Source organism: Apodemus sylvaticus, chromosome 2 (genome assembly GCF_947179515.1).
Source record: "Apodemus sylvaticus chromosome 2, mApoSyl1.1, whole genome shotgun sequence".
Classification (NCBI taxonomy): domain Eukaryota; kingdom Metazoa; phylum Chordata; class Mammalia; order Rodentia; family Muridae; genus Apodemus; species Apodemus sylvaticus.
The window spans coordinates 102,313,327-102,328,094 of record NC_067473.1 but is presented as its reverse complement, the minus strand read 5'-3'; the positions used below and the strand labels follow the sequence as shown (position 1 = coordinate 102,328,094).

The window sequence follows — 14,768 nt, the reverse complement described above, 5'->3', positions numbered from 1 at the left end:
TTTTTTTATTTTTTGGGGTTGTTGTTGTTGGTGGTGGTGGTGGTTGTGGTTTTAAAGCATTAAGAGTCTGATTATTTTCTTAAGACTTACGTTTTATTCATGCATGAATATATATCTCTTCCTCCCTACCCCGCGCACTTGTGTGTGTGTGTGTGTGTATCTGTCTGTCTGTCCATCTCAGAAGAAAGGGTTAGACACCCTAGCATTGCAGTCACAGGTATTTGTGAGCTGCGTGAAGTGATGGTGAGATCTGAGCGCAGGTCCCCTGGAAGCTATCTGCTGAACCATCTCTCTAGCCCCCCAAAGTATGATTGTTTTAAAAGAACTTTTCCATAGAAAATTATCTATTGTATTAACTCCAGAAGTAGCTTATTATAGATCCCTCTGGACTTACAAATTGAATTTATTTCGGAGGACTCGCTTCTCCAACAGCCCCAGGAAGGAACATGGCCTTCTTTGACACTGAGGCGGAACAAAGAGGGTGTGTTGGGATTTAGTGCTGTCCGGTGCATCTATGCAAATGCCTAAAGCCACTCACTTTATAAAGAAAATGAGGGCCTTGAGTAAAGAGTCACAGTAAAATGGTTTCTTTTTCTTTCATTACCCTCTTTGGCGATTTCAGAAATTTAAGTATTTTTCCCCCCATCTGGAGAGATATTTTGTCTTTCTGCTACTGAGACTGGTTCTTCAAAGTTGGTGTAGTTTCCTCTTTTTTTTAAAAAAAGATAAATCTTATTATATTTATTATCTTATTTATTATGTATATTGCATTCTGCCTGCATGTACGCCTGCAGGCCAGAAGAGGGCACCAGATCTCATTACAGATGGTTGAGAGCCACCATGTGGCTGCTGGGAATTGAACTCAGGACCTCTGGAAGAGCAGTCAGTGCTCTTAACCTCTGAACCATCTCTCCAGCCCATATTTTCTTCTTTATTTATTCTGTGTTATGTGTACATGTGTTCATGAGTGTATGTATGTGTACTAGATATGTACATGAGTCCTCAGATGTCAGAGAGGGAATAGGAACTGGAGTTACAGGTGGTTGTGTGCCACCGTGTGGGTGCCAGGAACGGAAGACAGGTCCTCTGCACAGACAGCAAGTGCTTCTAACCACTGGGGCATTTCTCCAGCTCCCAGAGCTGGTGCATTTTTAAACATAGAGTGATCTATGTGTGTTTCTGGGGGAGATAAGGGACCATGCTCCCCCACCCCATGTGGGGTGAGGGACTGGGGGAGAGGGACTGGATCTCATGGTGATCGTACTGATTCGGCCGGCCTTCAGGTGCTGGGATTAGAGATGTGAGCCACCATCCCTAACTAGATATAGGGTCTTAAACAGACCTCTAGGAATCAGCCGCGTTGGGCAACACATACTCTGTGCTGTCCCTCCAATCCTAGCAGTACTAAAGGAGTCATTCAGTAAGGACCAGTTGCCCAAGTTGAATGGATTGTACAATGGTGGTACACATTTTAATGCCATAATTTGGGGGAACATAGTGAGACACTGCCTCAAAAAAGAAAAGAAAATGAAACAGGCTCCCTTCCATACATATCATACCCTCAAAGGGACCGTTACAGACTGGCCAACAGTTGGCCAGTCTGTCACAAACACTTGGGCTCCAGCTGGTGATACTGTTTGGAGAGAGGATGAGAAACGTTTGAGATGAGGTGTCTACCTTGTAGACGCCTATCACTGAAGGGGGCCTTGAAGGGTAAACCCACCTCCTGTTGCGGACAGTACTCCAATTCCTTCCTCTGAGAGGTGTTAGGAGCTGTACCACCTACATGCCCAGAACTCTGCCATGCCCCTCCTACCCATGATAAACTAAACACCCCTGTAACTGTAAGCCCAAATAAATCCCTTTGGTGTACAGACATGAGACTCATAGTTAAACAGGCACAACCTCTGAGGAGCCCAGAGGACAAAGGATACAACCAATAGCCCTCCCACCATGAGAATACTTTCTGTCTGGGCTCTGAGCAAAGTTAGTGTCTCCCAAGTTAAAGGTGCAAACTGGGGGCGCAGCAGATCAAAGTAAGATCCTACAGTCCAGCAAGAAGTTCAAGCTGCAGGTGTTGGGAAACAGCAGGGGTTCAGGAAGCCTGGGGATTGGTTGGCCTGCCTTGTTCCCTTTTTCCCTGAACCACCGAATACACCCGAGTTAGGCTCTTAGGGAAGGATGGCTGACTGGTGTTTTGTAAGTGGTACAGGTACGGTAGTTTAATGAGGATCGGTTAGCTCTTCAACAGTGGAGAAATTATCCATGGTTCCACATTGTCCTTTTGTCACCTGTGGAGGCAAGAAGTCACCTTTGTGGAGTTGGTTCCCTTCTTCTACCTCTGTCAGTTCTGGGGATCAAGCACAGCTCCTCAGGTTTGCGAATTCCCTTATGTCTGAGCCATTTCACCAGCTCCAGGCTTCTTTGTTTCATGGTTGTTGCTAATGTGGGAAGAGGAAGGACTGGAGAGATGGTTTGCTGAGGAACATATTTACCACGCAAACACGAGGACCCGACTCTGCACCCACAGAAAGGCTTAGCCATGTTGCAAGTGCTTGTGATCATTGGGGAAGACCAGCGGGTCTCTGGGGTTCCAGGTCAACGCCCTTGCCCAGTAATCCAGCTTCAGTCTCAGTGAGAGCCCCCATCTCAGAAATCCAGGTGAACTGCTTCTGAAGAACAGCACCCAAGGCTGACCCCTGGCCTTCAGGTGCACATGCTCACACAGAGAGACAGCCAGAGGGGGCAGGGCTGGGTGTGCTAGAGCATACCTGTTATACCAATACCAGACCCAGGAGACTGAGCAACTCAGGTTATTGTGAGTTGGAGACAAACCTGGGTTACAAATAGAGACCGAGTCTTTTAAGAGGACAATGTCTCACTGTATTTGAAGCCCTGTTGGGTTGGGGGCATGAGGGGTGTTGGTTTACCTTGGTCTTGTCTCTTGGGGACAGTGGTTGTAGCATATTTTGAGTAAGACTTAGGAATCCTTGGACTTTATTCAAAAGAGCCTTAGCTTGAGGAACAGGGATCGCTGTTCACCGGTGGGGACCAGAGAGGCAGGGTTGCTTTCCTAACCTAAAAAGGTGCAAAGGGCTCTGTCCTCTGCCAGTGTCCACGGAACAAGTGGAGGGCTTCCGGGAGCTGCACTTGGGGAGATGGACCTGGGCCCCACACTTGAGCGTGCTCATTTGGGAGCCTTGTTCTGGTGCATTCTGTCACAAGAAGCTTTGATTTTTCTCTGGTGCTCGGGTCCTGCCCCAAGGGTTTTCTTACCAAGCATTCAGAGTCTGTGGGCATGCCGGGGAGTCCTGAGCACTGGGGTGTGGGCCTCTCTGGAGCAGGGGCCCTCACTGCTTTCCGGGAGCCTGAGGGTTAATCTCCATAGCTCACTGGCAGCGCTGCCTCTGTCCAGGGCATGCTGGGATTTCCTCCCAGCTGTTTTACATCACGAAGATTTGTGTGTTGGGGAAATTCCAGGGCACAGCTGCAATTAATCTGCTGCTGGGTCTCCGGAGCAGAATGAGGATTGTGTAGGACAGGTCTCCACCCCGCTGCAGGAAAGCGGGTTCTAACCCCTAGGGAGCATCCTTCACAGGGACCCTTCCCCAGGCCCGAGGCGAGCGGAAACAGCCCACCTGGCTGAGCACTTAGTCCTAGGGGGACTCTGGGAAGGGCTGAGAACCAAAGAGAGATAGCAGAACATTAAGGAAAAGAGGTACTGTACCCTCTAATAACGCCAAAGTAGCATCCAAAGCAACACTTGTTAGAAATGTCACCCAAAAGAAAACATCTTTTGTACGTCTTAGGAGGAAAGGTGGCCCTCTGATCCACAGTAAAGTACAAGAAATGGCAAACCCCGGTAGCCCAGTAGGATTCCCCAGGATTGCAAAAGCATTTGCAGGAAAGAAAATCAATCACTCCACATGCATCTCATGAATGAGTCTAATAAGAGAAGCCACATGACGGTTTTTGGTTAGTTGGTTGGCTGTTGGTTGGTTGGTTTTTGTTTTTTGGTGGGTGCCGAGAGATTCAACAACTGTTCCAATGAGAATAATTAAGACTAGAATCACCCTTCCTTAACAAGACAAACATATATGGTAGGGCTGGGAAAGTGGTTCGTAGGTAAGAGTACTTACTGCACAATCCTGAAGCCCTGAGTTCACATCACCAGCACCCACATTAGCAATAACCACAGAACAAAGAACCCTGGAGGCTGGTGAGATGGCTCAGCACATAGAGGAATTGGCAAACCCGAGGAGCTGTGTTTGATCCGCTAAGCACACAGAAGGAGGGAAGAAGGGAACCGACTCCACAAAGATGACCTCTTGCCTCCACAGGTGATGTACGTGCCACTTACACACACACACACACACACAATAATGATAAATATTAGAAGCTAAGTTGGGTGTGGCCACACATGCCTCTGTGACCTCATTGCTGTGGTGGGCAGAGACAGCAGGATCCCTGGGGCTTGCTGGCTGCCAGTCTAGCTCCAGTGTAGTAAACCCGACTCAAGAGATCAAGACAGGATGGCGCGCGCGCATGCACACACACACACACACACACACGCGCACGCACGCTGCACCACACCTATTCACATATGCTCACATTTAAAAGAGAGCGATTTTTATTGCATTTATTTTATTTATTTAGAGGGGCGGTGATTGTCACCACACCACAAGTGTGGAGGTCAGAGGACAACTTTCAGGAGTCTGTTCTCTCCTTCCTCCATGTCGGTCTCAGGAAGCAAACTCTACTTGTCAGGCTGGGTGGCAAGGACCATCACCTACTGACCAACTCGGTGGCCCCACACAAAAACATACATCCTAAACCATAACCTCGCTGTACTTCAGTGTAAACCAGAATGGCAGAAGGCTAGGTCCCCAGCCAGTTCCCAAGGTTCTGTGAAAACTGGAACTGTCTATCAGCCCATAGTCTGTGTCACAAGAGATGGTAGCATTTTGACGTAGTACATTGAAGATTGGTGGCATAGCAATAGTCTATCTCTGAATCCTAAGGGGTCCTTTGGTCATAGAAGCTCCAACAGTTGCATTGATACTTCAAAGACAAAAAGAGCTTTGCCTTTTCGATGGTCATCCCCGGAGAGACAGGGAGCTGGACCGGCTGAGTGCATCAGCTCTGATACACAGCCCAGAAGCTGGAGCCTCAGGCGGCCTGTTGAACGGAGCTTAGACGGGGCTTGGCGAAACCTGTTTCAATTTGTCCACACACCATTATTGTGCACAGAGTCTTAGCTCAGCCTAATCCCCACAGACATGCTCCACCCATGTGCGGTGACCTCTGGGATAATTGCACAGCTGGCCTCTCATGGGAACCACTGCCAAAAAGAGCTCTCTCTTGGCACTGGAGAGATGTCGCAGCGTTAGAGAGTGGGTACTGTTCTTGCAGAGGACCCGGGTTTAGTTTCAACACCCACAGTTCATGGCTTACACAACCATATGTAATTGTAGCCCAAAGAGATCCAACTCTGACCCCTATGGGTGCCCACACACACATGTACACAACACACGGAGACAGAATTAACACTGAAAATAAATAAACAAATCCCTTTGAAAAGCAGTCTCTTCCCACTGGTGTGATCTAGGAGTCATTCAGACCTCTGCAGATGCCTGCATGTTCCTGGTGCTGATGCCTCCTGCTGCCCTAATTCGTGGTCCCACTAAGCACTTTAGAGTTCCCCACTGCTTGCGCTGTAATCCGGAGGCTTTCTAAGTCATTCCGTGAGCCTTAAGATTCTGCCATCCACTCCACGACTCTCTTTAAAATCTTGAGAAATAAAAAAGGAGTCTGGGGACATAATTCAGTGTCCCCACAGTTTGCCACAGAAGCATGAGAACCAGAGTTCGGGTCCCTGGCATCCACAAAAGCACCATGCCCATCCGGTGGCCCAGTTGTAGTCCTGGTGTTTAGGAGGCAGAGCTCTGGGTTGGGATATGGTACCCTACCTCAGGGGAGAAAGCGAAGAGAAGTCAAGGACACCCAGTATTAGAACAAGGAAGAAAGTGATAGTTTTCTGAGGCAGACAGGGCTTAGAGACCGTTACCGTGGAAGCTTCCCGTTCTCAGTTCAAATTGGTCTGGGACCTGAGCGTGCTGGCGCATGCCTATGACCCCTGTGTGGGACACTGAAGAGGAAAGGTCTCTTCCTATTACTGGAAGCCCAAGGAAGGCGTCTTGTTAGATGTGTTTGTGCAGTGCCGGTGAAGGGCAGGGGAGGGCTTCGGACCCCCTAGATCTGGAGTTACAAGCAGTTGTAAGCTGCCATCTTGTTGCTGGGAACCAACCTGGGGCTTCTGCAGGAGCATCCAGCACGTGTTCTCAATGGCGCAGGCATCTCTTCGGCCCTGACTTTTCTAATCGCCAGGAGCGGTGGGGAGGCTGCTGGCATTTGATGGCTAGAAGCCATTAACAGGTTGTTCAAGAAAAAGGCAGTGTAAGACCCCAAACATTGTTCCAAACCAAAATTCACATTGTTTTGGCCTAGCCTGATACCATCTAAAGATCTCTCTGGGACAGCCAGTAAGCACATTGTGTTTAGGATACAAGGGAGAACCAGATCATGATAGAGCTGATGGGTTTAGAGACTCTTCTGTTCTTGGGGGATATAATCTAAGACGTTTCCCTTTAACATCAGATGTATTTCAAGGTGACTTAATGTTTTTCTGGTTGTTGTTAGTGGTGGTTTTGTTTTAAGACAGGGTTTCTCTGTGTAGCCGTGGCTGTCCTGGAACATGATCTGTAGACCAGGCTGGTCTCGGAGGTCCACCTGCCTCTGCCTCACTATTGCTGGGATTCAAGGCATGCACCACCATCACCCACTTTGTTTTGCTTTTGTATTTTGCTTCACTTACTTTTTATTTTCTTGAGCAAGGTCCACAGATTACACGGTAGCTGGATTAAAGGCGTAGGCCAACACGCCAGCCATGGTTGTTAATTCTAGACAATGTTTGTTACTCTGTTGCAAGTCACCACCGTAGGAGAACAGTGATGTTCTTATTTTCATTCAACCTCTGGGGGCAGGGCAGACAGAAAAGGAGTGGGAAGGATCGTCAGAACAGAGGAAGTGCTGGGGGTGGGGCTCTGGAGAGGGTCCTGATGGGTTGTTGGCTCTCACCTTCCACTTGTTGAGGCAAGATCTTTCTTGTCTCTGCTGCTGCTCTGAGTACCGCAGGCTAGCTGGCCCTAGAGGCTCCGGGCAATCCTGTCTCCCATCTCACAGGGGGACCCCTGGTATTATAGGTCCACACTCTTAAATCCCCAATTTTCATGTGGGATTCAGGGTTCCTCAATGCCTTTATCTCCTGAGCCGTCTCAGATTACTTGTAACCAGGATTGGTCTCATACATTCTATGCAATAGGTGGATGACTCTGAACATCTGGTCCTTCTGCCTCTACCTCCCCTGAGGTGGGATTACAGGCGTGCCTTACTACCTTCAGTTTCCGGATCAAAACCAGGGCCTCATGCATGCTGGGAAAACACTCTGCTGCCAGCCCAAGCTATAGCCACAAGCCTTGTGAATACCTTTCTAAAAACTCCGCCCCTGCCCTGCCCACGCTGCTCTTCTGCCAGTTCCACCCCCACCCCCACTGTGAAATCCAAGGATGATTCAAAGGCTTCCTTCAGTCCACAAAAGTTGTTCTGAGTCTCCACTTCTCAAAGAACTGTACGTAGTTCTCAAAGCAGTCTCAAGACTTCTGCACACACTGCCTCGCTGGTCGGCTGCCCAGAAGCACCCTGTCAATGTTGACTCTAGGACATGCTTGCTTTTGCTCCTGGCAAAGACTAATGGTTTGCTTATGAACATAAGAGCTACCATTTATCAAATCTCTCCCATGTGTAAGACAGTGTTCAGTGCCTGACGTGGTCCGGTTCCTGCTAACAACCTGTAAAGTTAGTCATAATAGCTTGCCCCACAGGTGATAAAACAGACTCCAAATTGTTAAGTCATTTGTCTTGGGTCACAACCTCCATGGGTTGAGTGAGATCTGTACCCGTGGCTGTGCACAAGGCCCCGGGTCCACCACTTCCCCTAGACTCCCTCCTGTCAGGCTGTGCCGCGGACCCGTGCAAAGGAAATGTTTTTCTCTAAAGAGCATGCGTGCGTGAATTTGTATGCACGCAGGTATGGAAAAGATTCCTTCTCTTTCTTTCCCCTCCAGTGATGCATGGCAGAAGGTGGGGTGCTGGGTGATCGTTCCAAGGTTGAGAGACACCAACGAAAGGCCAGCATCCTCCAATATGAATAGACGCTGGGAGTGGTGGCACACACCTATAATCGGAGTACTCTAGGTTTAGAAACAACAGAATCGCTGGTCTAAATAATAAGTTCCAGGCCAACCAAGACTGTGTGACCAGACCCCGTCTCAAAGAAATGAAAATGATAATTACCCATGACACTTGATTGTGGGGCAGGTGGGAGTTTTGTTGTTTTTGTTTGTTTTTAGACAGACCATATATATATATATATATATATATCCTGGACTGGCCTCGAACTTGTTCTGTAGCTGAGGGTGACCTTGGACTTCTGATCCTCCCTCTTCTACCTCCCCAGAGCTGGGATTTCAGGCAGGCCACACCACGACCCATATATTTGGAGCTGAGGGTTGGACGCAGGGCTTCATGTAAGCTGGCTCAGTGCCCCACCCCTGGACCAATGCCTTGCCCTGTGCGGTGCTTTTCCCATTTGTTTCCACTCCCACAAGTGCATTTCTTGGGGAGCGCCATTGGCGATGCTACAGGACATGGTGCTGGACCAGGCAGGCCAGATTTGGGAATCTGTTCTCTCATGATCTGCTCACAGGGAGAGTAAAGAAGACCTGAGCCCCTGACGAAGGGTTCTCTGAAGAGGATGGCCACATGGGAGTGTATCCAGTCCCTCCCTCCCCACGTACTACTTTACCTGAGTTGGTTGATGCCTTGGCCCTAGCTGTGGTGATGGGTGGCAGTAGTGGAGTGACTGTGAATGCATGCTGGGCCCTGTGAGGAGCACGTGGCAGTGGAGGTGACTGACCCTGCCCGGGTCTGTGAGGAGCACGTGGCAGTGGAGGTGACTGACCCTGCCCGGGTCTGTGGGCTTACAGCCGCAGGTGACCTCCCTGAGAACCCTTCAGATACTCATCTCGGTGCTGGAGAGAGTTCATCTCACCACTTCCTGTTTTCTGTCCCCCATGCAGTACCTGCAGATGAAATGGCCCCTCCTCGATGTCCCCCCCAGCGCTACAGTCAAGGACACAAGATCGCCATCTCCGGCACACTTGGTGAGTCTGCCTTAGCTCTCTGGGCCTTGTCTGTGACTCCTTTCCCCCTTCTAGAAACTTCCTACATCTGTCTCTGTGGTGTCTTACTTTTCTCATGGCGGCTGCGCTAAAATATCTGACTTCACGGAGGAAGGGTTTGTTTCGGCTCACAGTTTGGTGGGAGCAGCTATCCGGTGGGGAAGTCACAGTTGCAGGAGTGTGAGGCGGCTGGTGACGCCGCAGCCACTGTCAGGGAACAGAGAGTGACGGATGCTGGTGCAGCTCATTTTCTCCTTTTTGTTCAGTATGGGGATCCTGCCCGTTGGATGGTGCCTCCCACATTCAGGGTGAGTCTCCCCTCCTCTGTTCAATCTTTCTGGAAACACTCTTACAGACACACCTGGAGGCTGATTGAAGGGTGTTTCCATGGTGATTGTAAATTCAGTCAAATTGACAAGATTAACCCTCACAGTCGGTGTGGGCACAGTTAGGGGTTAACAAAGGTTGTGCCTTAGACACCGCCTCACCTTTCCGTCCACCTCAACACAAAAACGCACACCACCTGGGGTGCTTGATTGAAGGCACATGGCCCTGACCATTAACCCCGGTTCTTCCTGGACACCTGCTTCAAATCCTTCTCCACTTCCTATGAACAAGAGGTCCTTTCTGTCCAGTTGGTCCTCATTTCAGAACACCTCCTCTTCTCCCTGGAGCTGCAGGACTGCACTTAAGGAGGCGCCTCTTTACCAGCTGTTGCAGGGAAACAGCCATTTAAATGTGGACCGTGCCTGCTCACAGCTGTGGCAGCACTGGGCTGTGGAGGAATGCGGGCGACAGGCGCGGTGGGGTCCCAGCAGGGCTCCTCGCCTCCTCAGGACCCAGCACCGAAGCACAAAGCATCTAAAAGACGATGCTGGAGTCTAACCCTGGCGGTCCACCTCCAGGAAGTAAAGCGAGGCTCAGCGGCTGCCTGCCAGGGTAGCTGCTGATTATCTTGCTCGAGAGGCTCAGAGTCATTGGGCCTTCACCTGTCTCAACCTGTCCACTTTATAGACAGGAGCTGAGGGCTTCCTCACTGCCTTAGGGTTCCATGGTGATTTTTGGAACTATGAGAGACAAATTTAAAGATCTATGGAAGTAGAAATGTTATATAAAACAGACTCTAATTTTACAGCAAGTCCCTGGCACATTAGTTTCTCACACAGGACATTTTAGGATATACTGATAATCCTTGCTCATTACAGGGCAGCTGTGAGGGAGGAGATATCCACAGAGTATAAATAGAGGTGCAAGGAACTTGTGTGGTTCCCAGCAGTCACGGGCCAGCTCAGCGTGAGAGAGCCCTGGTCTTATTCGTCTACAACACGAGTCATGTATAGTACTCAGGTGACTGTCTCAGCCATCTGCCAGGAGGTCTGCCATGGGGGGCAGAGCCAGCCACCCAGGGTAGGCTGTCCCAAGGCATGCAAGGAACTACTGGTAGGGTCTGTATCTTGTCACCACAATTTTGAGCAGTTGTGCCTGCCATGGCAGTGGTTCTAATCCCCGAGGTCCTATTTGGGATGGTAAGCTTGAGGTACAGGCGCCCTCTAGTGGCTCGAATCAGACCCAGGGAAGGACGGTTAGCCCTGATTCAGCTATCTTCTTTACTGCCTACCCTCTCTGCTGAGCCCCACCCATTCTGTGGCACCCCAGAGCCTCCCAGCAAACCCCAAGATGTCAGGGCTCCGCTGTCCTCACTCCTGTCCAGAGGCTGTCTTCTCATGGGTTTCTTTTAGAGGACACAATTTCCTTCTCAAATCTGACATACATTTCTGAACGTCCCATCCTCCCTGTGAGCATGACCCTACACAGCCACTAACATTGCCAACCCACCTTCCCATAGCTCCAGTCACATCTTCTTCCCTGGCAGCCCAGGGCAGCCCCGCCCGGCTCCGACTGCCCGTTCACTCATCTCCTCGCTGTCTAGGCACCATCGAGGGGTCAGCTGACTGTTGAGTGCTCCTTCCTTCTTCGCTCCATGACACTATTGGCTCTTGGCCTTTTTCCTCATGTAAACCGGCTGCTCATGGCTTTCTCAGGGTAACAGAAAAGTAAATGGAATTCCTCAAGTCTCCAGAAGCCTCTTGCAGCTGCCGAACATCTAGACATTGCAGATGAGTGATCTGCATGTCAGATCCCAGCACAGCAGGGGAACAGAGAGGCCGTATGTTGTCTGAGGCAGAAAAGCATGAACCGATGGTGCACGTTGCTTTCTAGATGGTGAAGCAGATAATTTTCCAGTAAACTCCATATCATTATACTCTATTCTAATATTGCAAAGCATAACAGACCAGAGAGCGGACTGCAGATAAAGGCTCTTGCCTCCACGCCCAGTGATTCGATAATCCCTAGGACCTACTTGGTAAGAAAGAACTGACCTCTGCAAGTTTTCCTCCAACCTCCACAACCAGACTGTGGTGTACACACACACACACACACACACACGAGTATATATTTATAATTTTTTAAGATCTAGATGGGTGGGGCATAAACCGGTAGATCTCCACATTTTAAGCCAGCCTGGTCTACATTGTAAGTTCCAGGCAAGTCGGGGATACATAGGGAGAACCTGTATTTAAAAAAAAATTAAATAGCAAAAGTTAAATCCCCAATATTTAATTAACACCCAAGGGAAAATCCTTAATATGAACGTAGAGTCCAGCAGCTTCTCCAGACGCCCACGAACAGAGAGGAGGGCACCTGACATGCTGGCCGTGGATGCTGTAGGGCGCTGCAGGCTTCTATCCTCGCTTTGCTTCCTTCTCTTCGTGCAGCTTCAGGCTAATTACGTCATCTCTCTGCCTCAGTTTCCTCATCTATTAAATGGGGATTAGAGGAGCACTGACATCATAAAGTTGCACAGCAATGAGCCCGTGTGCTGTAATGAGCTCCACATTGTGCCCAGCACAAAGTAACTCTTCACTAGGGGTTAGCTCTCCAGACCGTCACCGTCACCACACTACACCGCCATTGCCACCACTACTGCTGCAGTCACCATTGTGAAGAAATTAAGAGAGGGAATGAACAATTAACATCGCGTTTAATTAGCAGAACTAAGAGGTAATGAGGGCCCGAATTAGGTGCCAAAACAAATGGACAGATTGCGAAGGTAATAGAGATAATGAGCCCATAGAATTTAACATCTTAATCCCCCAAGGATATGATTTAATTGGGCTGGAGTGGGGCTGGCATCTTAGTTTTTTAAGCTCCCCACGGCGACTTTAAGGGGCAGCCAGAGTTGAGAATCATTCCCGTAATTGCAAATCAAAGACCTGAAGCAGAGGAGAGAGGTGCTCCCAACATCCCTAATCACTGAGCCTGACTCCTCGCCCGAGCCAGCGGCTGTGAGCTGGACCTGAAGTTTCTTAGGACAAGATTGCAGAAGCTGGGCCATTGATTTTTTCTTTTCTTTTTTTTTGATTAGAGAAATTAAAAACACTCTAGATTATGAAAACTTAGCTTAAATCAGAAGTAAAATATTTGAAGAAGTTTGCTTAGGAAGTAGAGCCAGTGAAGAAAGCAGGCTACATACTTGCAGAGATTTGGTGAGTCATGAGGAGTCTGTCAAGGAAGTCTTAAGTGAGTCTCAGCCCGGCGTAATGGCAGCAGGCTGGGTGTTATGATGATTACCTCTTAAGCAAGCTGGGGGTAAAAAACAGAAAAAAAAAAAGTGCCCATTACTATTTGGTTTTCCTGTTTTGCTTTGTTATAAAGACGTTATTTTATGTGCATGCGTGCTCGCCTGCCTGCCATGCACCCTGTGCATGCCTGATGTCTAAAGAAACCAGAAGAGGGCACCAGTGCCCCTGAACAGTGCTGCTCAAGCCTTGGGTCAAAACCCCTTGGGATCAAATGACCTTTATATAGGGGTCACCTAAGACCATCAGAAAACACAGACGTTTACATTATGACTCATAACAGGAGCACAATTATAGTTATGGAGCAGCAATGAAAATAATTCTATGGTTGGGGGTTACCACAGCATGTAGAACTGTCTTAGAGGGTCACAGCGTTAGGGAGGTTGAGAACTACTGCTCTAGAACTTGAGTTATAGATGGTTGTGAGTCACCATCTGGATACTGGGAACTGAAGCCAGGTTTCCTGCAAACGCAGCCTGTGCTCTTAACCTCTGAGTCCCCTGTGGAACTAGCTGTGAGATTTAGTCACTGTAATCTCACTGCTTGGGTTGATTGGACTGAGCCCCCTCCCCCTACACATTGGCCATGCCTGTGGGCCCTAGCCCTGTCTTTCACCACTTCCTTCCTGGAGTGTGGAGGATAGGGGAGGGTGTATTTTCGTAGTTCACAAGTATTTATTTTACCCTTTGTCTTCCATGTGCACAAGGAGAATTTGCTAAGTGAGGGGGGAGTGGGGAGGTCTCTGAGAAAGGTGGACAGTCAGTATATACATCTCCTTACCCAAGGCTCGCTTCCTTCTTCTCATTCAAAAATGTAACGTAGGAGTCAGGTCTGTGGGTATATGCCTGCAATCCCAGTACTTGGGAGGCAGAAGCTGAGACTTAGAAGTTCAAGCCAACCTGGGCTTCATAGCAAGTATTCGAAAACACACACACACACCGTAAATAAATAAATAAATAAATAAATAAATAAATAAATAAATAAATAAATATATTAGCCAGGTGTGGTGGTGCACGCCTGTGATCCCAGCACTTGGGAGGCAGAGGCAGGCGGATTTCTGAGTTCGGGGCCAGCCTGGTCTACAAAGTGAGCTCCAGGACAGCCAGGGCTACACAGAGAAACTCTGACTCAAAAAAAAAAATATATATATATATATATGTTCATTATGTCACTTGAGAAAGTGCCAAAGGGCATAAAGGGCATGAGGGAAGACGGCTGGCATGTTTGTGTTACTACATACCATGTCACAGGGGTGTGTGTGTGTGTCTGTCTGTCTGTCTTTACAGGCACTTGCCACCATAGTGGGTTTAGGGGGTCTGAGGATTGAACTCCGGGCCCTGTGCATATTCAGTCAAGGTGCTGGCCACCAAGCCTGACAATCTGTGTTCAATCCCCACATTCCACACGGCCGAGGGACAGAACAGACTCCTGCCAGTTGGCCTCTGACTTCCACACACATGCACACACTCATGAAAAAGTAAATAAATAATACCGTAGTAACATTTTTAAAAGAGCAAGACTTTGCTGGAGCACAGGGTGGGCGGAAAGGCTCATGAGTTCAAAAGAAAACAAAAACAAAAAACAAAGCCTGCAGCCCACAGCCACTTACACTAATATTTTAATAGCAAATACCCTAGTTTGTTAGTATTCATTGACTCATCCTCAGAAGCACATCGGAGAGCTTCTGACCAAAGGGTGGGGGGCTGAGTCAGCCCAGATGCTCTCCTTCTAAGGATGACCAGCTCACTGCCCAGCCCCCAGCCGGGAAGCCTGGCGTTGCTGGGCATGTGAGTCCTCTCAGTCGCTTGCGGGAATGTCCCTCGTAGTA

General features: G+C 48.9%; 1 protein-coding gene across 2 annotated transcripts in view; it reads left to right on the top strand.

Moving 5' to 3' along the window:
- Tcf7l1 (transcription factor 7 like 1) overlaps positions 1 to 14,768 on the top strand; it is a 162,089-nt gene that overhangs the window by 130,762 nt on the left and 16,559 nt on the right. Inside the window, exons 4-5 of one of the 2 annotated variants that reach the window (XM_052174020.1) lie at positions 9,198 to 9,281; positions 9,566 to 9,607. In XM_052174020.1, coding sequence (XP_052029980.1) covers positions 9,198 to 9,281; positions 9,566 to 9,607 — 126 coding nt within the window. The remainder of the gene's footprint in view (positions 1 to 9,197; positions 9,282 to 9,565; positions 9,608 to 14,768) is intronic. The other variant, XM_052174021.1, reaches the window with a different exon arrangement.